The sequence below is a fragment of the Athene cunicularia genome, assembly GCF_003259725.1.
Source record: "Athene cunicularia isolate RWA chromosome 15 unlocalized genomic scaffold, athCun1 chr15_part1, whole genome shotgun sequence".
In the NCBI taxonomy this organism is placed as follows: Eukaryota; Metazoa; Chordata; class Aves; order Strigiformes; family Strigidae; genus Athene; species Athene cunicularia.
The window spans coordinates 13,300,314-13,325,401 of NW_020799121.1; the positions used below are offsets into that span (position 1 = coordinate 13,300,314).

Genomic DNA, 25,088 nt, shown 5'->3' on the forward strand with positions numbered 1-25,088 from the left:
ACTGGAGGTTTTGTGGGTCCGCTGTCTTCCTCACCTTCCCCAGTCATAAGAGCAGAAAGCCTTGTGGGTTTCTTTTTACCCTCGACTGGCCAACAACGTTCCAAGTTTAGTAGGACAGCAAATACTATCTACACAGTGCTGCTGGCAGCCCCTGAACCTTCAGCGATGCACAAGAAGCAACACACTTGTCACCTCCTGTGACAGCTGTCTTTCCTCTCTGTTTTTTGGCTGCTATGTTCCATCAAAGGAATTGAGCAGCTGATGGATACCCAAAAAGTATCATGACATAACTAAAGGGTGGGAATGCTCAAGGTGTCCTGGTAAAGGTGTCCTGTCCTCCAGCTGGCGTCCTAGGTCAGGTAGGATGGAGAACTTACAGGATGAAAGCTGCTAAGGAGCATGTTGCTAGGGAGGGCAGCACATACCAAGGACCTTGTCTGCCTGACCTAGGGGAAGGCTTTTCCCTATTCCTGAATCCAGTTGATGAGTTTAGGTTTGAAAGCCTGAGTAAGATGCATTAAACAGAATGCCAGGAAATAACCAGCCATCCCTGGCTGCGGAATGCAGCTACCTGGATTCTCTGCTTGATATTCCCCTTAGTCTTGTCCTTTATTAGCAGGAGAGCTGAGCTTATGCTTCCTCTTCAGTGATTACAACCAGCTTTGGCAAATTATCTCTGTTCATATCTGTAAGAGAAACCAACTCTTAGTGTTATGCTGCTGGCTGATGCGAGTGAACATTACCTCCAGTGCCCTTTGCTCAAGAAGAGCATGTGTGCTCTCCCTGGCTCATCTGCCTCTCCATGGCTGCAGAGGTTTGAGTTTCTGCTTTTCCTTCACACCTCAGCTGTGGTGAAAAGGGTTTTGTCGTGGCTGAGCAGAGATGAGGCTGTGTGTCTAGTTAACAAGTTTTGTAGACCCTTAGGTGTTTTGCCTAAATATTTTGATTTTTCCTGTTTCTGAGGACTGGAGCCTTCTGACAGGTTTTGTGGACTTGAGCTGTGGTTGCTAAGCGAACACAGAGATGTGTGCGATTTTCATCTTACTATATTGTGCCTTACACACACACACAAAAAAAAAAGGTCTTTGCAATGAGGTGGTCTGAAGTTACTTTCAGTTATGTGGGTTAGCAAATGTAGATAACAGTGTTAGGCTAACCTACATAGAACATGCTTGGGTTATTTGTAACGGGGGGGATGTAGCTCTGTTTCTCACATAGCTGTGACCAGATGAGATGGGCTCCTGCAGCAGTTGGGAGTTCAGGAGGGCGAGTATGAGGATGGTGGTGTATCCCTGCTCCTTCGCTTCCCGTTGGAGTTCAGGACCTTTGTACAGTAGCTGCTCCTTGGCACTTGGTAGGTCCTGCCTGGGTGAAGGAATGCGTTCCCTTGGGCTGTTGAGTCCTGGGTTCATGTTTGCACTTTTTTTTCCTCTTTCATCTCTCCTTTTTATGGCCTTTGCTTCTAGCATCGGTGTTGGATTCGGGATGTTCAGAAGGTTGTCACTGTGGTCTCCACACCAGGGACTTGAGAGACCTGAAATGAGTCATGGGGGCTAATGGGTCTTTTCATTTCCCTTGTCCTTTCTTGTGAAGTACTTTGGCTTTTGTTAAGCTACACATGAAGGAAATTGAGATGATGTTATAAAACATTCAGTGAAGAGAGCAGGAGTGTCTGCTCTTCTGCCTGCCAGTGTGATGGCTCCAAATGCAAGATCACTTACTGTCTCATACTAAGCCACTGTTCTGGGAGTCCCAGCAGTTTTGTCTTAATCAGTTTTAGTGCCTTATGCGGAGAAAATAACTTTTTAAAATGCAAAGGGAAGAAGGCTTCTGAGAGATGGAAAGATCTTGTTACCAAGAAGAGCTCTTGCACCTTCTCCATTTCAAGTGTGTGTGGCATCGTGGTGCATCTTCAGATGCCGTTGCCTTCAGACAAGCTGATGCCTGGGCAAAGCAGTGATATTTCACAAACCTCAACTGTCTAAATGGTTTCCAGAGTTTGTGTGCTTCCCAGGAAACTTTCCCTCTCAAGTGTGCTTTCTCTGTTGCAGGCGTCTCTCACTCCAGTGAAGTCTGGAGGAGAACTGGAGGAAAAACCAAAGCCGAAGGATCGAATCACCTCATGTCTTTTGGAGAATTGGAACAAAGGAGAAGGCCTGGGATACGAGGGAATTGGCTTGGGCATTGGGTTACGAGGGGCCATCCGGTTGCCATCCTTCAAGGTAAAAACAAAGACCTGCCTTTCATTTTGCTAACATTCCCTAAAGGAGCATTAGGAGGACAGACCTCTGGGTTTGTGTCCCAACGCCCTGTGGGTGTTAGCCCCACTCTGCGTTCATTTATGGGGTTGCTTCTGACAGCATCACTGTAACCCACCAGTACACTCTAAGAGCAAGGATCCTCTCCCCCAGCCTTAGCTTTTCATCTGCCACATGTGTGAATTGTCTGTGAAGGATCTCCCTGTTCTGCAAGGCAAATGGGACAGTTGCCTGTGTTTAGGAACCAGCGTTTCAGCCTGGTTGTAAAGTGCTTATGCTTGTAGTGCTTTACACAGTTATTTCTTCGCTTAGAATGACTTGCAGTTTGGCAGCTGAATCTCACCTGAAGTTTGGTTAAAAGTGTTCTCTGCCTCATGTAAGTTTACAGAATCAGACTTGTAAGCATAGGGTCACCTATTTCGAAGACCATGTGCATAAAAGATGAAAAGTATGGGTTGGGGGAGGGAGAGGGCGTCCCTGAAATCAGGATTTTGAATGCACAGAAGGTGTAAGTAAAGGTTTAGGATAAGAGATCCTGCAGTCTTCGTTTAGAATAAAACTTCCTTTGAGGTTCTTTAAGGTGGCATAGGCTCAGGCTCTCTTTCTGTTCTGCTAGGTCTCAGATACATGGATTTGTCGAGTGTTTTCTCTGTCATCTTCAAAGTACCTGGTGATGACCTGCACCATGCTGGTACCCAGAATGTTTTGATGCAAATTGAAGGGGTAGAATTTCATTCACAGTAAAATTCTGTTTGCAAGCAAATAAAGGGATCAAGAGCTGGGGAAGTGGCCCTTGGTTTCTGGGTGCAAGTCCCCATGGCAAAGTAAAGCAGTAGCAATTTGCTTAAGTTGATTTCTGCTGTTTTTAAACTTTTAGAAATGCTAATTGTATCTTTTGTTTAGGTGAAAAGAAAGGAGCCACCTGAAGCTGCCTCAGCAGGAGATCAGAAGAGAATCCGGCCTTCTACTTCTGTCGATGATGAAGATGAAGGTTTGCAAAGCACATTTGTTTGAAACACAAGAGCAGATGCAAACCACGTGCAAGCTGAATTCTTTTAAACTTCACAGCAGTGTGCTTACTTAAAGTCAAGGTTCTGAGCTAAAACCCTGCTTTTCACAACACTGATCAGCTGGGAGATGTCTCCTTTGGATTCAGTATCTTAAATTTACTGGCGGGAAATTTAAGACCCACATTTTATGGCTAACTCATAACCTGTTTTAGTTCTGCTGATGCAGAGCTGGTCACCCAGTAGAGGGAGCTCAGATGAGTTCACGGACTGTTGCAGGGGCAGTGCTTGCAGCTCACTGGGTACCTTGTGGGAGAAAGCATGTAAGAGACAGTTCGCCCTGCATTTGATTTTAAAAACAAAACAAAGTTATTTACCGGAAAAATCTATTGGAAGATATTTTAACTTTTTTTCTTGGAGGCAGGGAAGACTAGAAATAACACAAAGCTTTAAATATCTTTTGTTCTGCATAAAAAAGTGAATTCCAGTTAGTTGTTATTCTGAACCAACTTTATGGCACAACTGGTTTTGAAACTGAAGCAGGATTTTGTGAAGCACTTAAATAGAACAAAAAGGTATTAAATCGGGCTTACCTGTTCTGACCTCCGTCATACCATGTCTCCTAGCTTACAGCTTGTCAGCTCTGGCCACCTGCATTTTACCATCCTTGTCATTTGAAGACCCTGCACCCTATCTCACCATCACTTGCACTGTGCAATGAGTAAACCTCGGCTCTCACATGCCCCATGGGCAAATGGCTCTTAACATTGATCTTCTCAAAGAAATAGTGTCCATTATGTAGACAACTTTTTCCCTCTGCAAGGGATTTGATGGCAATTTCCTTCTTTCTTTTTTTTTTTTTTTCCCTCACCAGAGTCGGAGAGAGACAGAGATGCTTCTGATACAACATCTGACCTGTCAAAGAAGGATGCAGAAGCAGTGGGGCTGAGGCGGCGACCAGCAAGGCCGCTGGAGCTCGACAGTGAGGGAGAAGAGGGAGATGAGACATCAGGGAAAGAGGAAGAGTCTTCCTCAGAGAAGGAAGAGGAGCAGGAAGAAGAGGGAGGCTTGGTGAAAGCAGCACCTGGCAAGGTGTGTTGGTTTGTGATTGCAGTTTTGAATGTTGTCTGTCATTAAAAGGGGGCCTCATAATTTCAGATGCCAAATTCTACCTTCTCTTGTTCTCTACAGTCTCTAGAACATGAGTTCTGCTTTTAGGGTCTGCCCTAAGAGAACCTCTGTGAGGTTATTCCTTGTTCAGGTTCTCTGATCAGTGTCCCTGGGAGTTGGTGGTTACTACAGTGACAGCCAGGTCTCAGAGTCAGACACTGTTCATTTTTGGCAATGCTCTCTTGCAAAGGAGGAAGAGGAGGATGAGGAGGAGGATGATGATGAGGAGGATGAAGATGATGATGAAGAGGATGACGAGGATGAAGATGATGACGAGGAGGAGACAGGCATAGACACAAGTGACAAGGAGGAGGAGCAGGACTCCGAGGAGGGTGAGTAATTGTGGAAGCAGCAAGCGTTGCCTTTGGGGTCAGGTGTAGTCTCTTTTTTGTACTTGTGAGCCAATTTTTTTTATTTGTACACCTTCTTTCACTGAAGGTTTTATACAAGATAATGCATACAGGTCTTTTTTATTGTTACCTGCGAGGCTTCCATGTTCCCTCAGTCTGTGGATCTCTTTGCAATACCTCTGCAGCCCCTGAGTGATCCCAGCCCAACTTGACAGAGAGGCAGAGGTCTTAAACCCAGTTAAGTTTGTGCTTGTTTTATGAAACGTGTGTGGCTGGGAGGAGAAGGGACCAGATTTCAAATGGGTAATTTAGCTGCTAATAACTTTCTGTCCTATTAATCAGTTCCTGCTCTGGAAGGTGATAGTTTCCACATTTTAAAGCAGTGTGTGAAGACAGCAGAAAATCTTAGTACAACTCCAGTAAAGATGCAGTCCCCCAAGAGACCCACACGGGCAAGGTGCCAGGCAGCACTAGCTCTGCTGCTCGTGGAACTGCTTGTTGTGTGGTGATTGTTGTAAGCATCCGAATACATGGTTTATAAATCTCTTCAAAAATAAATAAATCAAGAGGTGACTCCTTCAAACCCACACACTGCTGTTGATGTTTCCATGCTGTTAGAGTGAGGAAGTGATACTTGCTCCTGTAGTAGACCCTCATTATTTAATGAAGTCAGAAAGCAGAACTAATGGTAATTTGTTCTTCTTGTAGATGTAGCAAGTCCCTCGTCGTCCAAGGCTGAAGTTGAATCATCTGATGAAAGTGAGGACTCCTCTGAATTTGAGTCAAGTTCAGACTCAGATGATGAAGATGAGGATGAGGATGATGATGATGAAGATGAGGAGGAGGAAGAGGTGGCTGAAGATCAAGATAGAGAAGCCATGGTTGCTGAGACTGAGCATGAACCTGCTGGTCATGAGCTTCCTGATGATGAGAGGGAGACCATTTTGGAGCTGTATCCTGTGGATGACTACATGGATGCAACAGGCTTGGGACTCGTGGAGCCAGCTTTGGCAGTGAAAGATGAAGGCATGGAAGAAATCAAGGCAGGGGAAGGTGAATGTGGTGAAGTCCCAGAGGCATCTATTGCTGCTGAAACACTGAAACACTTGGTTATGGAAAGAGACCAGGAGACAAAACTTGCGTTGTCTCCCATCTGCAGGCCAGGTATGCTCTTCCATGTGGTTTAGCATTTTTTACCACGTTTCCAAGTACAGTAGTCTCGCAGCATTCAATATGTGTGGTTTTGTATTTCACTTGTTCTCTTTCTTCCTCCAGTCTTGGCTCTAGGCTAGGTGTTATCTGTACAGGCAAAGAGGTCTGTGCTGAACTTTTCCTTCCTAGTAAGGAGCTCTACACAAGCCATCTGGTACTAAAAATACTGTGGTTATTGTATCCAGAATCTTATCCTGGGCCAGTTTAGTTAGTGTCCTACAGGAACTGAACAGTTGTCATAGTCTGAGGGTGACTGACTGGATGGTGTGATGGCTGAAGCTCAAGATAGAAAAGCCATGGCTGCTAAAACAGAACAGGAATCTGTGCTTAATGAGTCACTACTGGCTCCTTTTGGTTTTAATACTGAAGCAGTATGTCACTGGGAAGCTATATGGGGCAGGTGAGTGGAGTCTCAGAATTATATCTGGTTCCTGATATTATTATTTGTGAGTTTTTTTAATTAGTCCTTTTAAATGAGTGATACTCCCTGGTTTCCTGAAGGAAGGCGATTGTCTTCATTCAATACCGAGTTGTATTTAACCTAAGGAGATCAGAAACCTTTTACTAAAACAGGAATGAGTTGCATAAAGCTTGACAAATACTGCAGCTAGGGAGGAATTAAGAAGTTAAAAACTGGAGTCAACAGGATGATCACATGTGGTGTGGCCTGCAGTGTGAGCCTTGGGCAGGACTGGTGCGTGAGGACTGAGCAGTATTTTGCCACTTGGAGAGCTGGAAATCCAGTCCCTGCACAAGCTATCACTCCTTGGCTGCCATCAAATCTGAAAGGCGTAAAGAGGCAAAATGTAGTTTAGCATTTGGAAAGGGCAAAGAAGTTTTACACAGATCCTTTCTAGAACGGGTCATAGAGGACAGAAAGGATATAAATTTGGGGAGACCTGCATTTGGGCACCTTGACATGTGGAATGAGCTTTATAGGTAAACTTTTGGAAACAAGCTCAAAGTGCATCATTCTTCTTGTGCAGCCCAGCCCGGTCATACAGGGCTTACAGGGATCAGACCCTTCCTCAGCATCTCTCCAGTTCATTCAGCACAAATGGGCAATGCTCTCCTTCCAGCTCTCCAGGCATTTTCACCTCCTTTTGCTCTCCCACTTGAAAATGTTATTTTGAGCTGCCTAACAAGATTCACTGTTGATTCCTTTTGGCCCTGGCCCTAAGGGGGTAAATAAACTCCAGACAAATGAGCCTGCTGCAGAGAGAGCAGCATATAAATTGCCTCATTGATAGCATCTGAGTGTCTCCTCATTCATTACAAGGGCTTCCCGTTTCCTTCATGTGTTGTTCAGGAGTGTTACACTCCTCCCTTCTCTGCTCCCTCCTTGGAGAGCTGAGGGTGCTTCTTGGCCTTGCAATTAGTTTACTTTCCCACATTAGAAAAGCTGATAGCTTGGGGCTCTGACAGCTCTCCTCCAACGTCCTCACCCCACAATCCGCTAATTCTTTTTATGTCGGTACAAAAGGTGGTCAGGGGTTTTGAAAGCAGAAAAACCTTCTTTCTGGCCTGTGTTGTAGCTAATCCTCAAATTAATAGTGCGTTCTTTTTTTATGGTCCATTAGGGATGTCTGTGGTAGCGTCTAATTACTCCACACTCTGTGCCTCCAAGATGTAAAGCATTGGAGTTTTTAAAGCCTCCCAGTGGAATTGAGCTGTTCTGTAATTGCGGCATCTTAAACATGCCTTTACAAGTGGCGAGTAACCAAGTGGAAGCAAAGCTCCTGATTCTCCTCTCTTTTTCCCCTTTCAGAGGAAGAAACCGAACCCACTACCATGCTGGAGCCAGAGGTGCAGGAAGGTCCTAAGCCTGAATCTCAAGATGAGGAGGCGGCGCTCTGTCTCTCGACTCCAGTGGGAGTCTTTGGAGAACCTCTGGCCAATAAAAGCAGCTTCTTTAGCAAGTCTGATGACAGCAGCTTAGAAGCTCGTGTTAAAACAAAACTGCTCTCTGGAGCAGAGGAGGACGACCGGCTGCCTCGCACGCCTGGACGGGAGGTGATGATCCATTCAGAGACTGATACTCTTTTGCTCCCAGCCCACAAGGTGCCATCCTCCATGCTTCCCTTACCATCAACTCCCGGCAAGGAAGAATCTTTAGTCCCTCCAGAAAAGTTCCCTGAACAGTTAATGGTGACCAAAACGTCCGTGGAAGAGGAGATTCCTAGGACTCCTGGGCGAGACATTTTGGCCAAGTCTTCACACCCCCTTGCGAAGTCACAGAGCACGGAAACTGTTCCAGCCACGCCAGGAAGCGACGCTCCCCTTACGGGAAGCAGCTTGACCCTCAGTTCCCCTCAAGTCCCAGGGAGCCCCTTTTCCTACCCATCCCAATCTCCTGGCATTAACAGTGGCATTCCTCGGACTCCTGGGAGAGATTTCAATTTCACGCCTACTTTCCCAGAGGCTGGTGCTACCATTCCTTGCCTTCTGTCTGGCAAGAAACCGTCAGAGGATGAGCTAGATGAGAAACCCTTTAAAGAACCTCTTGGTGCTTCCCTTACGATCAGCATGAACAGTGTTCCTTCCCCTATCCCCTTTGCCAGCCCCCCACAAGCAGATTTCCACACGGACATGGGTTTGCCACCTGATGAGCCAATACCTGTAGCAGCCCTGCCATGCATGCATGGAGATGGAAGAATGCCCATTGAGGAATGCAAGGCAGATGTAAAATCTGTTTTGCTCTCACCAGAAGTACCCACTGGTGCTTCTATTCTTCCTCCCCCACCACCACCTTCTGTTCTTCCCAAAAGGAGGCCAGGTCGGCCAAAACGGTCGCCACCTTCTGTCCTCTCGTTGGATGTGTATTCGGGCAAAACCATAGAGCCTCCTCCTGTGCCAGTGGCCTTGGTGGATAGTGCTGTGGGCAAAGAGCTCTTGAGTGGACATCCTGATGCTTTCTATGGACTGAAAGACCCTGAAGCCGTCACCCTGGACTTCAGGAATGACGGTTTCCATGAGAAAATAGCAACTGAGACAGTTGCAGAGAAACTGCCATTTAAGGAACTGGAGAACCAGTGGAATGAAGACTTCAAGGAAGAAGAAGCTCACGCGAAACCTAAAAGACAGTGGCGAAGGCAGAAGAAGACACCTGAGGACCTCCCAGTGATTCCTTCCCCTGAGTATTCCCCACCCCGGCCTCAGTTCAGGCCACGCTCCGAGTTTGAGGAGATGACCATTTTGTATGATATTTGGAACGGAGGCATAGATGAGGAAGATATCAAATTCATGTGTATCACATATGACCGCTTGTTACAGCAGGACAATGGTATGGACTGGCTCAATGACACCCTGTGGGTATTCCATCCTTATATCCTTTCTCACTGGCGCGCTGCGTTACACGAAGCGTGTAAGATGCACTAGATGGTCGTTGTGGAGGACTTACAATGCAAAAGACTAAATTTGTTGCCTACTAGAATAGCAATTGCTTATATCAGCAGGGAATTTTAGACTGTTTTATTCCCTGAAGCTGCAATATAAAAATACTGCAGAAGTGGCTGTTCTTGCTGCATTTTCAATCTAGGACTGCAGGGAAAATCTGTATGCACCTCTTCTGGGGAGATTTCCTTGCTAGTTTGAGAAGCTTCTGTCTGCATTTAAACCAGACTCTTTTTTTTTTTTTTTTTTTTTTTTTTTCCAACTTGCCTGTGGAATTTCTAGTCTGCACATACAGGGCTTTAACTTGGGGCTAAAACTTGCTGTAAAAATAATCTCACCATCTGTGCCCAAAATGATGAGTTAGTGGTGCTAGCAGCTTTAACTCGCTTTGAGTTTGAAATACTAATAAAAGCAATGGTTTCTAAGCTGCACATGAGGGACAGACATGGCCCCGGGCTGGGTGGGGGAATAGACTGCTAGTGCTGCAGCGAGGAGCACGTGTAGCACCAGCTGGTGCTGGTGGGGCAGAGTCTGGCCCCATCCCCTCCCTCCCTCCCTGCCTGTGATCTGGTAATCGGTGGCGTAGGCTGTAGCTTTGAATCTTTGGGAGCATTTTTGGGACACATGAGCTGTCTCACAAGGCTCTACATGTGTACTGCCACCAGTAGTGATCTCCGGAACAGAGCCTAAAATGCTGTTCTCATAACCTAAGTAGTATAATTTTTTTTAGGAAGGATATATAGATTTATATGCTAAAGAAGACAAAGGCATCACCTTGTGTGTTGCTGGAGATTGTGTGTAGTTAAAATATCTTATCCCTTACTCCCTGCAAGACATGAAAGCAAAAGCAAAAAAGCCCAAACCTCTTAAAATAGTCAGTGATGTGATACTAACAAAAAGCAAGTGGAGCTTAGTGCCGAGCTGGGTGTTTTTATCCTTGCTTTCCATGCATCTCAAAGGGTGACGTGTAAGATTAAATTTATAATTTTCTGCCTTTTCATACCAGTGCAATAATCTTGAAATACATTTATTTAATTGTTTAAAGGAAATACTCAAAAAAGATGATGAAATGCATTATCACCAGTAATTCTCAGTCTGTGTCTGCCTCGTCTGGGGAAGCAGTTTCAAAACCAAACCAGTTTCAAGGTGGGAGTAATTGGCCCTGCAGTGGTGGGTGACCACAGCCAGTGAAAGACAGGACGGGACAGCTGAGGTTAGGCCTGGCCTATGACCGTGTGCTTAAACGTGTTTGCATTTGGCACATAGTGGAAATATTTGAAATCTGTTTCCCTGTTGATAAGGATTATTGTAACAGCAAATTTACAGTCACTTTTAAAACCATTTTAAAAAATCATCTGTGGCTGGTTGCCAGTTCACCCGGTGCTACACTGCGCAGTAGGTGTGAAACACCTGCAGGGTTCACCTGCTTTGCAGCAAGCTCACACCTCAGCACTCTGACTTCAAGACCATCACTTCTTGCTTTTTATGGTCCCTTGGCTTCAATTTTTTAGTATTAAGGATATTTTCTGACTCAGGGGAGGCATTTTTGGGTAGATCTTAATCGTCGTAGGCTTCACGGCTGTGTTTTTGGGGTGAACTGCCAGTAGTACAGCTCCACTGTCCTTCCAGAAGCCAAAGACCTGAAGGTGCCTTCTGCCTGCTCCGTGCAGTGAGTCCTTGCAAGATCAGCTGCAGGTTTTCTTGACTGATAGGAGACTGGGGTTTGAAACATCTGCGCAGAGTCTTACCCTTCCCAAGCTGAATTACCGAGGGTGGTGAGAGCAGCATCTCTCTCCAAGCCCTTTGGGCTGAGGAGCATCTCTTGCCCATCTGGTTGGTGGGGATGATTGCTGCCGTGACATCAGCGCGGTGTCTTCAGAGCTTGGGGTGGCAGCAGGGAATTTCTGGAGGTAGAACAAAAGCATGTCACTCAAACCAGAGAAAATGGTACATCCAGATGGCTGGGCAGCTGCTGTCTGTGTACGTAGTGGGTGCTGTGGGGAAATCCTTTCTCAAACAGGTTTCTCTTGACAGCTTAACCTTTTTATGTTTAAATTTTCATTACCTCTTTAGTTTCCCAAAAGCGTGCAGCTAAGAAGGAAAGACCGTGCTTGTTTTTTCTGTAGGTGTTTAGACTTCAGTGATATTTTCTTATTTTTCAACAATATTACTATTTTTTGCAGCCCCCCCCCCATAATTTTCCGAGCTCCCAGTGTTAGCTCCATGTAGCTGTAGCAAGTTTTGTCTGATATCTGGTGGCTGCGTTTCTCCTTAACTTCTTTCCACCTACTAGCTTTTCTACTCCCAAGAAAAAGAAGCGGGATGATGGGATGCGGGAGCATGTGACAGGCTGTGCACGAAGTGAAGGCTATTACAAAATTGATAAGAAGGACAAACTTAAATACCTCAACAATAGCCGAGCTTTTGCAGAGGAGCCTCCAGCTGACACGCAGGTGAGGACAGGTCCTCTGCTGACTGCTGGGGTGTGAATGGGATTTGGTTTTCAATGGTGTCACACACAGGAGATGCTTCCTGCCTTTTGGCAAGGAGGGAGGTGAAGCTGTTGCTATGTCTGTGTCACGTTGGTTGTCTGGGAGCTGCCAGGGAGGTGTCAGTGTTTGATGTGGGATGTTTTAGGAGGCCACACGTTCTGTGGTGGTGTTGTAGCACAAGGGATTGCTCACAGGGAGGCTGCGGGCTGTTGGATCAGCTTTGATCACCCATTTGTCCTCTCAGGGTATGAGCATCCCTGCCCAACCTCATGCTTCCACCCGGGCTGGCTCCGAGAGGCGGTCAGAGCAACGCAGGCTCCTCTCCTCCTTCACTGGTAGCTGTGACAGTGACCTGCTCAAGTTCAACCAGCTCAAGGTAGGTCACCCCGTGGATTGCTGCTTTGCACAGGGGCTGGTTGGGAGCAGGCTGAGGCCAGTTTGGCCCCACCTTGGTGATGGCCATCTCGGCGCTGGGGACTGCTCTGCATGCCAGAGGGTTGAATGGTGCCTGGCTCTCCTGTACTTCCATGTAATACAGCCTGGTACAATAATACAACTTAATACAAATAATTTACCTAAATAAATAGGAACAGAGTGGTCACAGGGAAAACATGACACGTAGTCCACTGTACTTGCTTGTGAGAAGCAGATACTGATAAATGACTATAAATAAGTATGTGATGATTATAGAGCTTGAGCCTGGTCAGAACTGTCAGGGTTATGCAGAACAGAAAGCGATGGCCTCAGAGTCTGCTCTCCCCAGTGTGTGGTCAGTGATAAAAACCCAAGTACTGCAACTCTGGATGAACTGATGGATGAAGTGGCTAAGCCACTATCCCCCATATTTGAGAAGTTGTGGAAGTGTTCAAGGCCAGGTTGGACGGGGCTCTGAGCAACCTGATCTAGTGGGAGATGTCTCTGCCCGTGGCAGGGGGGTTGGAACTAGATGATGTTTAAGGTCCCTTCCAACCCAAACCATTCTATGATATGATTCTATGATACAACTCTGTGGGACCTCCCATGATCTCTGTCCTGCCTTCCTGTCACCACACGACAGAGGGAACTGAATCAGATTGCAGTACCCAGCACTTCTTGTGGCTGGGAGCATGCTGCAAGTGTTGGACCCAGGGACAGCCTTTCCCTTTGTGTGCTGTTGCTAATTTAGACTTGGGGTTTGGGGGTGTTCTCTTCCTGCAGTTCCGGAAGAAAAAACTAAAATTCTGCAAGAGCCACATTCATGACTGGGGCCTTTTTGCTATGGAGCCCATTGCAGCTGATGAGATGGTGATTGAGTACGTGGGTCAGAACATCAGGCAGGTAAGCTGGACTGGGGGTGAAATCTGAGCAAAAACCAGCCCTGAAAGAAGCGCTCGAGCATGACAGCGGGGCTTGGGTTTACAGGGGTGGGATTTTCAACAACCCCTAGAAACTAAGCACTCGAATCCTTAGGAGATAGGCTCCCAAGAAGCCCATCCTGAACTCCTGTGTTTTCAGTTAGGTCTGTTGAGTGGCACTAGCACAGCTCAGGGGAGCGTCGTGTAGGTCTCTGCTCACAGATCACTCCTGCAGCACGTCCTGACCCTACACATGGGGTTTAACTGTAGGTCATTGCTGACATGCGTGAAAAGCGATACGAGGACGAAGGCATCGGAAGCAGTTACATGTTCAGAGTCGACCACGACACCATCATCGATGCCACGAAATGTGGAAACTTCGCCAGGTTTATTAATCACAGCTGCAATGTAAGTATCATGTTTTTGCATGTAATTGTACCCTGACATACTGATAAACCCATTGAGTCCTTGCTAACTTTGACTGAGGCCGTGTTCACAAGTAGCAGGGGGTCACAGGGTTATGATTAAACGTTAATGAGCTGCAGCAGATCAAAGCAGGGTCTAGACTAGCATAAAGAGATTGAGAGACCTGAGAAATGAAACGTGCAGTGAGACAGAGTGTGCTCAGAATTCTCCTGACTCTGTTGGGGGACCCTGACAGACACTCTTCAAACATATCTAATAAATATTTCCTTAAAATTTTAGCATTGTTATTCTGTGGGAATAGTCTCCTTTTAGTGTCCACATGGGAAAAATATTCTCTGCTGCAGTCTACACTCAAAGACTTGGCAGCCTGACCAAATTACTAAGTGTTAGTTGTGCTGTTCTTAGCCTGTGACAAACTTGGTGGAGTATCTTGCAGGCTCATTTATGTCACAAATGACCAGAATGTGGATATTTTGGAGGAACACAAGGAGGGCTGCTCTTGTTTTCTGTCTTTACACCTCCCTCTCTCAGCTTCCCCTGGGTCCAGGCCCTGGAAGCATGGCTGAGGCTGTCTAGGGAAAGGGCTGCCCTGTTCTATTTTAGTGTGGAATAATTGTGTGGAAGCTGGGAAGCCATGGCCACCAGGAGCCTAAATCATGACTTGTTCTGTCACCCTTGCAGCCAAACTGTTATGCTAAAGTGATCACGGTGGAGTCTCAAAAGAAGATTGTCATCTACTCCAAACAGCACATCAATGTGAATGAGGAAATTACCTATGACTACAAGTTTCCAATTGAGGATGTAAAAATCCCATGTCTATGTGGCTCTGAGAACTGCAGGGGAACCCTGAACTGAACTCGAGGTTTCTCGTCACACTTGCACCTTCGGCCATGTCAAAACTGTGGTAACCAGGTGTGGTTGCACTTTGCCAAAAAAAGAGGAAAAAAAAAAACCAACAAAAAACCATTAAAAAAAAAGGAAGAAAAAAAAATTTAAAAAGGAAAAAAATATTAAAAAAAAAAAGAGAGGAAAAAAAAAAAGAGAAGAAAAAAACCAAGCAAGTTTCGCACTTCTGCCAGGATCACGAATGAAAGCAAAAAGCGCACACGCTTACGAGGACTGTTCATGTTTCAGGTGCTCTTTCCTTTTCAGATCCAACACGCACACAAAAAGGTGACTACCATTTTGTGGCATGGTCTATCCAAACACTAGCTTCTCTGTTCAGTCCCTACATTAATGCTCCATCATAGGATAATGGTACCTTTTTTGTTAGTTGTTATAAACCTTCATCTTTTCATAAATGCTGCTACCTTTTTCTCATCAGTTTTGTTGGTTGAAAAAGACATTCAACGTTTAAATGTGAAGCAGAGACTGAAAATGCCATATAGGGTTTGTTGGGAGCTTGATTGGCTGAAATTGCACAGATTTCTCAGAGTAAGCTGTAAATAAATGTAAGGTTGATGTTACAGAGCAAGCCAGAGGCTTGAGGGTGTGTGAATGGGTGTGTGCGTGTGCTTGGGTGCGTGTATGTATGGAGATGTGTCCGCAACGAGACTATAGGTGAACTGTCCTGCCTTGTTGTTAGGGATGAGCCTGAACAAGTTCCCTAAGCCAGACACCCCGGGGAGGAGTCAGGTCAGCTGCAGACCTCAACGCCTTGGGCTCGTCTCTAATTTTCGTATGCCGTGCTGGTATACTGGGGGATCAAAACCTCTGCGCCCGTACATGAGAGACATTTGGATACTGCAGTCACTAGTAAAGAAATCAAGTCAGTTGTGTAGCTGTAGCATCGTGGCACAGCGTGTGGCCTTTAGGGATGCCCGTTTCTTGGAGATCTGTTTGTCTTGCATGCAAAAAAAGGCTGAGTCTGAAATTAAGTGGACTATTCAGCCCATGTTTACACTGCAGAAATCTTACCCTCCTTGGAAGCATACACTACGGCCCACGTTTGTAACAGGATTTTCTTCCTGTAGATGGGGAACAGGCTAATGTGTGTCTCATACTAACTTCTCTCATTTTTGTTTGCATTTCCCTGCCCTTCCAGCATTTTGCGTGGATTATTTGCGCTGTCCTTGAATGTGGGAGATGCCTCCTGTGATAGGAGCAAGCTGTGTCGTGCCGCTCTCCTCCCTTTGTTACTCAGTAACTTGCCTTGGGGTGGTCCCATCCCTCCAGTAATAACATGGTAAAAGTGTCCCCTGGAGCAGGCTGTGGGAGCAATCCTGTCCTCCTCCATCTACAGCATGAAAATGAATGCTGCTTTACATTTGGAAGGCATAGTTTGAAATTATTTTTCAATATATTTTGTCCTTGTAGATGTGCTGAGGTGAAGGTTGCAGTTCTTCGAGATGTTCCATTTAAAAATGGGACAAAACACCAAATAAATACTTCTTTGGATGCGATCTGAAAATGTTACACGACCGTTCAGGTATAGACAGGATCAGTTTTTCAACTTGCATTGAATGTCTCCTGCTTTAAAAGTAGAGATTAGTTGTACTAAAACCTTTTTAATTGGCTTGTAAGGGGAAGTTGCAATGTCATTACGAAATGGGAAGATTATTTGCATAATGAAACATCATCTCCCTGCAGAACAAATGGTACAGCTGTATTTTTGTAGCCTTTCAAAATCAGTGATAATTGCTGTATGACCACAGCTCCACTATCAGAGGTTACAACCTTGCAAAAGAGTTTCCTGGAAGTTTTCTCAGCTGTTAACATGGAATTGCCAGGCCTGCACCGTGGAGTGGAGCTTGTAAAGTAGGTTAGAGCTCTGCATCTGAATTTCTTCTTTAGACAAAAGGCCTGAAAGAACAGGAACACACAGACTGCTACAAGCTGCCTTAATACTGCCTGTATTTCTGTCTGAGGGCGAGGAAATTGTCACTGAGATTGGACAGTCCATGGTCTCATCTCTGTTTTGGTTTTGTTCTGTTGTTTCCCCCTGCTTTCTATAAATCTTCCAGCAATTGGGTAACGGTGACCCAGAACCTGAAATTATGAGAAGCACAACTAGTTTCTGTCATTGAACATTGGTTGTAACTGCAGCGATGGCAGGAGCATTTGGGAGTTAAACCAGCTGCTCTATTTATTTTATTTTATTTTAAATAAGGTTCATCTTGTTGTGTTGACGCTCCAGTTGGTATCTCTACAGCTTGGCCTTTTACTTTCATAGCTTTGGAAATGCACAGAAGTTTCCTGTGTCTCAGAACTGAAGCCCCTGCATGCGGCGGTTGTGCCGCTGTCCTTGGCCTTCTTCCTCTCTGGTCCATCAAACCAGTGTGTTAACTGTGGTTTTGTGGGGGCAAAGACACCCCACATGGCCCAGCCCCTATGTACCTGCTGACAGTTTTGTATTTCCAGCATGTCTGTGTGCTCTGGATGGGATTAGCCCCTGCAGTTTGCCTTAATTTTTGTTGAGGAGAGGTGGGGAGGCAGGTCACGGTCTTGTGAAGTGAGACCTACGGGCTGGGGTACTTCATCATGTTTTTAGGAGCATCAGAGGGATTTGGGTGCCAAAGACTGTGAGCACCTAAATCACTTGGGTACTTCTGAAACTGCCCGTAACCCCTCCCTTTTTAGGATCCCAAACAAAAAGATGAGTTTTTGGAAGAGCTGAGACCCCAGTAGCCCCTCAGGAGGAAATGGAGCTGTTGGACCCACAGCACTTCTGAAAGCCAAACCTGAGATTGCTCTTTTCTTCCCCATAAATCTTGGCCTGCAGAGTCCTGCCTGTGCAGCTTTTGTCTCAGACTGCAAAGCCGCCCCATCCCCAAACCAGATCATTTTACAGTGAGGATGATACGTCTGGTTTAGTGACTTCTATGAGTTGCCGCAGTTGCCCGTGGCTGCCCTGTCCCTGCAAGCTTGGCGGGTCTCACTGGGGCAGGGGAGCCCTGCAGCCACAGGACATGGTTTTGGAAGCCATGGAGATGCCTCTCTCGTCCCTCCTGGGTACTTTGGTGAGATGAAAGGAGAAAGGCAGAAGGGGTGTGATTCACACCCCAGCCTGGATCGGACCCAGCGTTTGCCTCCGTGGTCAGCAGGGGCACTCCAGCATGGAAATAGTGGCAAGGACTGAACAAGGAAACTCACCAGTGCGTGCTGCTTTAGAGAGATTTAGTGAAGTTTTGTTGGCTGAAAAGCTTGTCCCCAATTTATTTTCACTTAAATAGAAACCGAAGACATAAAAAGAGAGAGGTGTTGACTGTGCTCCCTGCAAAATCGTATCTCGCCAAGGGAAATAACCCAAGAGAACAGTGCAAAACTTTTGGAAATTCAGCTTAAATCTTTAGTTCCCCAACACGAAGCTGGTTTGAGTTCAGGGTTGCAGCTTCTAGGAAGCATGGTCTGTGCTTGCAAATCCCACCTGCTGCTGCCCAACACCTTCATTTATCCATCTGGTTTGCACCCCTTTGCAATTCCAGGTTGGTCCCAGTGTAAGTGGTCTGTGACTATCGGGGGTCTGGGAGGGGAAGGGGCTCATCTTGCAGATATTTATATTGTATAGAGCAGCTTATTTCTACAAGAAAAAAAAAAAAAAAAAGAATTTTTAAACTCCAACAAAGTATACAGTAGTTTCAGTTCTGGGTTTTGTGACCTTTTTCAGGGATCATTTCAGTGCATTTCTGTATAAAATAAAAATTTAAGGAAAAAAGGATTTTGAAGTATAAAAAAAAATGCATCTTCTGTACATAGGCAAACTCAAGAATCTTCTCTTCAAACACTGTTTCTTGTAGAAACATGTTGAAATTTTTTTGCTGATTTCTTTGTACTTCAAGAGCATGTAAATAATTTATTAAAAGTGACTATTGTAATTTGGAGTTCTTTTTAAACAGATTCCAGCTCTAAATGATGCCGAGGAGATGGGGAGGAAGAAGGACTAAGTATAGCAAAGGAGCTGGTGGCATTTACAGCTTGTGTCAAGCTTTGTATAATGTAAATTCTGTATAAATATGTTTTTTTGTCAAATAAATAGATGGAATTAGAAGCATTAAGAAACTGAAGACAAAAAAATTGCCAAGTCAAGGCTTCTTCTTTCCCCCCCCACCCCAGTCTGAAACCTAATGTGCAAAATCTATTTATTTCAAGCGAGGAAATGTGTACAGTCTAATAGACAACCTAAAATGTATTTAAGCAAGTTTGCAACTGGATTTTTTTCAATTTAATATTTGTTTTGTTTTTATGAGTTTCCTCCTTAATTGCCACTGTAGTATTTGTCCAAGTGAAAAGAAACACATCGTAACGGACACTTTAAAACAAATGGGCAGTTTTAAAAGCCAAATGGAAGAACACCCGGCTCCCAATCCTTGCAGTTTTCTGGTTCTATAAACAGGTTGTTTTAATTCACAGTGTGAAAATAAAGGGCCTCCTTTAAAAGGAGGCAGGTTAAATGGTTTGCAATAAATGGAAAAAAAAAAAATTTTTTTTTAAGTTCCTTAAAAAAACAACTCTGCTTTGAAGATTTAGGATTTCTGCTTTTTCTTTCGTTAAGCAAATTTATAAATTTAGGGATGTTTTGTGCATATAGAATCTGTCACCAGTATGTATCTTGTTTTGAAGAAAGTGTTTTTGTTGTGGATGTGTCATGCTGTATATATTTGTTCATATTTTTGTGAATTGAATACTATGTACCATTGTATTATAGTAACTTTTATAAAGCAAACCATAAATATACTGACTTTTCTTACAGAAAAATTATGTTGTGCTTAATGTATAACCAGGGCAGTTTTTTTGCTCTCAGACCTGTGCTGGGAACCATGAGAGCTCAAGGAACCAGATCCAGAAAAAGGATAGTTCGAGGAACCAATTTTCAGCAAAGTTTACTGAAAATAATAATTCTGGTGAGCAGGAAATTACTTTAAGCAACATTATATATTGCATGAAAGAAATACGTGAGTGATTTAAGTTTATAAACGTAAAATTTTCTTAGTGTTAAAAAACCTTACAACCCTTAGGGCCAGGCGCTGCCCCCCTGGCCACAGTGCCCGTGTCCCTGACCTGTCCAACCCCGGTGGTGGTGCCTGGGCAGGTGAGGTCCCTGCTCCTGCAGCCTCTGCCTGGGATTTTTCTGATCTCACATCTTGGGTTTTTTTAACTTTATGGAGGCGAAAGCCCTTAATCTACCAAGTGAGGTGTTAGTGTTGCTGGTGTGGGTGATGCTGTGAGGCTGTTGGGGCCAGAGACCCTTTTTTTGGTTTTCCTTTTAAATTAGTTTATTCAAATCTGAAATTAATTCTGTTACCCGTAGTTTACAGGAGGGGAAGCTACTGAGGTTTGATGCAGGTGAAAGCACAGCCTGGATCTGGCCGTGTGTCTCCAACCCTCCCTCGTTGGGGGCTGCTGCTGTGAACGTGGTGGTGGTCCAAGTGGCTTCTCTGAGCTTTAGGAAAAAAAAGTTTCCTGGAGCAGGGGCGCATGGGGTGGCTGATGGAGGAGGAAAGGGGAGAGGCAGGAGAGAGCCTGGCCTGTAGGTGACTTCCCAGCTCAGTTCTCAGCTTCCACAGCTGCCCCCGGCGGCTGAGGGAGGGGATGGGGATGCGGGACAGCCCAACCTCGCAGGGCTCAGCTCGGGGGTGGCTGGATGGGGCAGGGGCGTGGGCTGGGGGGAGAGCTCGTGTCTGCGGAGCCGCTGCTGAGCTGGGGGCTTGGCTGCTCGGGGTTTGAGTGGCTTCGATGCTGGGAAACGGGGAGCAGTGGTGGGTGCAGGGGGGCTTTAGAGGGCAGATGTGCAACGGGGGGGAGACCTGCGGGCACTGGAGACCCCGAAATGTTCTTCAGCAGTTGTGTGCTGAGGGCTGCGGCCTCCTCGGGGAGCCACAGCCTGCGTGGGGTGGAGAGGCGCCAGCCCTGTTAACCTGCCAGGCACTCAAAGCTGGGACAGCACAGGGTTTTACTGTGTTGGTGAGGAAAAGTCCCCTTGCAAAGGACAGTGACAACACCAGAGCGATGCCCAGAGGGGACTTTGCACGCACAGCCAGGATCTGAGCCAAGGAATCACCGCCAACACCAGCAATTGCTTCTTGAAATACAGGAGAAACCCCAACTCTTCATTAACTCAGGAATTTACAGGTATTAGAGCAAGGTTGTGTTGCCTTGGGAAGGCTGAAATACGTAAATTCGATTAAGTCTCATTCCAGAATGTTGTAGCTACCCTAAAACCATGTGTTTAATCTCAGCAAATTCAAGATTGAGTCTAAAAGCAATTAAATCTTACAAAACGAGACGTACCGAGAGGCAAACGCCTCCGTGCTTTCCTCTCCCAGCTTCCCGCGTAGCTAAAATTAACAGAAAACTTTCTATAGACTAAATTTAAGCGCTCCCAGTTTCTTCTGTCTTCCTCCGTAGCTCCGTGTCTTTGGCACATGCCTTGTATCTGCCCTTTGTTAAGAATTCGGTGGTTTGGATCAGATCAAACTGCTTTTTAAGAGTGTGTTCGCTATTTCCCACGCTCCCTCTCCTGAGAAGTCGCTGGAGGGCAGCGCTGGGGCTGGGTCGGGGTAGGTGTTGAGTCCTTTTACATCTCCATCTTGGCAGCAGCTTCCCTGGGTTTATGACACTTAGGTCTGGGCTATTATAACCAAAGCACTGGCTGTTTCCCGGTTCGTTTGTGAGTCAGCTCGTTAGGGGCGAGGGTGGCGTTTTTCTGCCGTCCTCTAGATGCGCTTGGTCTCCCCGTTGGGCTCCAGGATGGTCAGGTTTCCTCTCGCATCTTGATCTATTTCTATTGCTTCAAAGAGAGACTTGAAGTTCCCGGCGCCGAAGCCCTGCGGAGGTGACAACGTTACAGACCGCGGGGACGGGCAGCGGGTTCATCACCTGGGAGGGAGCAGCACCCAGAGCTGCCCGGGTGACGGCACGTGATGGCCCTGAGCTCTCCAAGCCAAGGTCACTGTGAAATCCCCAAACCAACCTGGTGGTTGTGTCGCTGGATGACCTCCAGAAAGACCGTGGGTCTGTCTTGAACTGGTTTGGTGAAGATCTGGAGCAGGTAGCCTTTCTCATCAAAATCCACCAGGATTTTCAGTTCCTGGAGAAAAGAAGTGGAGCAACAGCTCAAAGACTCACAGAGGAGAAAGGGGATCCTTTTACGTCACCCTCATCCCTGCAAAACACTGCGGGGAGCCAGTCCAGCCCCGGGCAAACCTTTTCCCTCTCAGGCTGCCCTGACTCACCTCCAGCTTGTCGATGCTCTCCTTCACTTTGATTTTGGCAGTTTTCAGCCTCTCCCGCAGCATCTGGTAGTAGCTGGATGGCACGTCCATGAACTGCAGGCCCCGCTGCTTCAGGTTGGTGATCTGCAAGGCAGGGGAGACCCCGGCGTGTGTCCGCTGGGCTTGGGGCTCGTTTGTGGGGAGGTTTGTGCCAGGAGGGTGGCCCAGGACGAGCAGCGTCGGGAGGCAGAGTGATGCTTTCCCGTGACATTGGCCAACCTTATGGGTGGGGACCCGTCCCACCCTCCTGCTCTGGGCACCAGGAACGGGCCCAAGATGCCCTCTCCAGGCAGCGCGGAGTTGGTCCCCATGCAAAGATTCTTTGTCCCACCCTGACCCCCCAACACCTCTGGAGGCCTCTTGGTCTGGACGGGAGTTCAAAGCCACGTGCTCGACAGCAGCTGGGCCCAGTCCAGACCAGCACCTGCCCCAGGGGAAGGTGGGTGATGCGCTGTGGTGGCTCAGCCCAGGCTGCCCCAGCTCCCCACCAGCCACCCCCTGAGGGCAGCACGTGCCATTTGCAGCCCCCAGTTGCTTTAAGCCGGAGGGACGAGCATCTCCCAGCAACTTGCAGGCGGAGGCAGGTCCCTTTCCAGCAGCTCACTGGGCAGTTAATCCTGGTTGTAAGACAACCACGGCGCAAAGCCTGCTCAGCCTGCCTGTGTCCTTGTACCCCAACGAGGGTCATAGTCCACCCCCCCCCGACAGGGACTGTGCCCGGCGGGATGGGGCGGAGGTGGAGCGGGGCGGGACGGGCGGGGGCAGGGACCTGCCGGGGCTGCACTCACCGCCGAGATGATGTCGGAGGTGTTCAGTGCGATGTGCTGGACTCCAGCCCCTCCATAGTAGTCGATGTATTCCTACAGGGAAAAAAAGTCACTGCGTGAGTGACAGCGCAACTATAGCGTGCAAAGGGCTGGGCCTGGGCTTAAAAACATGAAAGCAAAATTGGCCGAGGGAGCACAAAATGACAAAATGACAGTGAAATCGGGGGTAAACCAGCTCTGTGCCGGCAGCTCTCCAGGGTTTGCCAGCCCTTTGCAGGCCCAAGCAATCAAGGGCCGCTTTCTAGAGAGGCACCTTCGCACCGCCGGCTCCAAGCCACTGACCCCTTGGTCCCTTTTCTGTCACCAAAGCCCCCGCTCAAGGTGGTGGCAGCATGATGGACGCACCCACCTGAATCTGAGATTTCCTCTTGCCGAGTGCCGGCTCATTGATGGGCATCTTGATGGTCTCTTCGTAGTTGGTCACCACGATGGAGCGCAGGGCGCTGAACTCGGTGTGCAGCTGCTTGTCATCCACTGACCAGAAGCGGTGGAAGAGCAGGTTCTTCTGGTACCTGACCAGGCCACAAAAGGCACAATCAAGTCCCTTGCTCCATCCCCGCACTAATGAAGCCCTGCTCTGGCTTAATTAGCCTCAGCAGCTGATGTTGGAGAGGATGAGACCGGCAGAGGGGTGCTGCTGCTCCATCCCACCTCCTGCCAACCCTCCCTACTCTTACCAGTCTGCCACTGGGACCATCTGGAGGTCGGGCTGGTTCCCCACGACGTGGTCAACGAAATTGAGCTTGCCACTCGGTCTGCGGGGGGAAGCCGGGGGTGGCTCTCAGCTGGGCTCGGGGGCACCGCGCGGCATAGGGGGGTCCAGGGCAAGGCAGTGGGGACCTGTCCAGCTCCTCGCTGGGACATCCCACCGGCACACAATGGCAGAGACGACTCACAGCTTGGGCAGCGTGGGGTCTTTGAAGAGGGGTGGGTGGTACCCGGGTAGGAAGAGGCCCTTGTAGTTGAGCTTTTCTATCAAGGTGTGAGTGGTGTCACCGTACTGTGAGAGGGAGGAAAGCGGTTGCATGGTGGCCCTGTTTTTTTGGGGGACCTCCTGGGTCCAGCCTGCTCCCACGGACCCCGCTCCAGCATGAGGGCTCCGCCTCCACAGCTGCCCTGCACTTACCGTCTGGATCACCGCGAACTTCACCTTCCCGAATTTGTCCTCCTCCACCCAGGGCTCCTTCACCACCACGGCTCCGCGCTCCTTGGCTTTCTGGGCAGAAGGAGAGAGACCCCCCCACTCCTGCTGCAGCTCCCCTGGGCTGGGGGAGATGTCCCCAGGCCCCTCCCCACCTCCCCTCACCGCTTCGGGGTACCGTGCGGGACGGGGCAGAGGAGCTGCCTACCTGCACGATGAAGTCACAGTCCTCCACTTCGAAGGCGACGTCCTTCACCCCGTCACCGTGCTTCACCAGGTGCTCCCCCATCTCTGCCCGGAGCAAGAACAGCCACAGGCATGAGCAGAGGTGCTTTGCTCCACCGCAACCATTTCCCGCTTTGTCCCCAGCCCTGCGGCACTTACCCTCATTCCCTGGGTTGAGAGCGGACGAGAGAACAAACACAATCTGGTGAGGAAGAAGAGGCGAGGTGAGGGATGGAGACGTGGGGGTGCTGCTGCGGCCCCAGCCTGGGGCAGAGGCACCGCAGACGGGGTGTAACGGCACAAACGGGTTTCAGCAGCACCCATGTGCCTGACGCTGGCTCGTCTTCCCCCAGAATCCACCCTGGCAGCGGTACCTCCGCAAGGTGCGTCAGTCCCCTTACCTTGTCCTGCTTGATGACGTGTGACACCACCTCCCTGCTGCCGGTCTCCAGCCCCCGGTAGGCCAGCTCCTCGAAGCCCAGCTTGTTGCAGTAGTAGGACGCAGCCTGCGGGCAGGCGAGAGCCGTCCCGGGTGAAACCACGGTGCCGGTGTCCCCCGGTTCCCACGGGGCTCCCCACAGCCAGAGCAGCACCAACACCCCGTGGGGAACGGCCGCCGCAGCGTGTGCGGGTCACACGTGTGTGTGTGTAGGGAGCAGCTGAGCTCTTCTGCTTCCCTCCAGCCAGGGAGGAGCAAGCAGAGGTGTGAAAGGGCCCATATTGGGGAAAAAAAACCCCAAACTCTGTGGGCAGCGCTGCCTGCAGAGCCCCCCCAGACCCAACGTGGCCATCAGCAGGCAGGGAGCCACTGCTGAGGGGGAAACATTTCTGCCTGTCCCCTGTTCACCCACGACGTTGTGCCAAAAGCAGCTCAGGGTTGAAGCAGGGGGAATTTTAACTCGCCAGCAGCCCTTTAGCAGAACGATGGCCAACCACGACCACGACGCCGTGTCGCTGCAGGCTGGTGGCCGCAGCTCAGGCCGTGCCACGTGTGCTGGTTTGTGTTTTCCGGGCCCCTCCCGCACCACCCCCCACCCCGGGCA

General features: G+C 48.1%; 3 protein-coding genes across 5 annotated transcripts in view; 2 read left to right on the forward strand and 1 right to left on the reverse strand.

Moving 5' to 3' along the window:
• SETD1B (SET domain containing 1B) overlaps positions 1–19,336 on the forward strand; it is a 54,067-nt gene extending 34,731 nt beyond the window's left edge. The window contains exons 7-18 of one of the 3 annotated variants that reach the window (XM_026859454.1): positions 2,052–2,222; positions 3,162–3,249; positions 4,140–4,357; positions 4,626–4,767; positions 5,494–5,949; positions 7,766–9,322; positions 11,677–11,843; positions 12,127–12,258; positions 13,080–13,199; positions 13,487–13,624; positions 14,324–16,070; positions 18,478–19,336. In XM_026859454.1, the coding sequence (XP_026715255.1) occupies positions 2,052–2,222; positions 3,162–3,249; positions 4,140–4,357; positions 4,626–4,767; positions 5,494–5,949; positions 7,766–9,322; positions 11,677–11,843; positions 12,127–12,258; positions 13,080–13,199; positions 13,487–13,624; positions 14,324–14,497 (3,363 nt within the window). In that variant the 3' untranslated portion in view covers positions 14,498–16,070; positions 18,478–19,336. Of the gene's footprint in view, positions 1–2,051; positions 2,223–3,161; positions 3,250–4,139; positions 4,358–4,625; positions 4,768–5,493; positions 5,950–7,765; positions 9,323–11,676; positions 11,844–12,126; positions 12,259–13,079; positions 13,200–13,486; positions 13,625–14,323 lie in introns of all 3 variants that reach the window. The other 2 variants (XM_026859455.1, XM_026859456.1) reach the window with 2 other exon arrangements.
• A 1,175-nt stretch (positions 19,337–20,511) lies between these two features.
• On the reverse strand, positions 20,512–24,610 carry HPD (4-hydroxyphenylpyruvate dioxygenase). The gene is made up of 11 exons (XM_026859457.1): positions 24,447–24,610; positions 24,205–24,247; positions 24,029–24,111; positions 23,806–23,895; positions 23,576–23,679; positions 23,357–23,434; positions 23,029–23,191; positions 22,641–22,712; positions 21,814–21,936; positions 21,552–21,668; positions 20,512–21,405 (listed from the first exon to the last, which is right to left on the reverse strand). Exons 3-11 carry the CDS (start codon positions 24,107–24,109, stop codon positions 21,295–21,297), a joined length of 939 nt encoding a protein of 312 aa, XP_026715258.1. The 5' UTR covers positions 24,110–24,111; positions 24,205–24,247; positions 24,447–24,610; the 3' UTR covers positions 20,512–21,294.
• Positions 24,611–24,969: 359 nt separating this feature from the next.
• Positions 24,970–25,088, forward strand: part of PSMD9 (proteasome 26S subunit, non-ATPase 9) — a 3,375-nt gene continuing 3,256 nt past the window's right edge. Inside the window, exon 1 of the mRNA XM_026859970.1 lies at positions 24,970–25,042. Coding sequence (XP_026715771.1) covers positions 24,970–25,042 — 73 coding nt within the window. The remainder of the gene's footprint in view (positions 25,043–25,088) is intronic.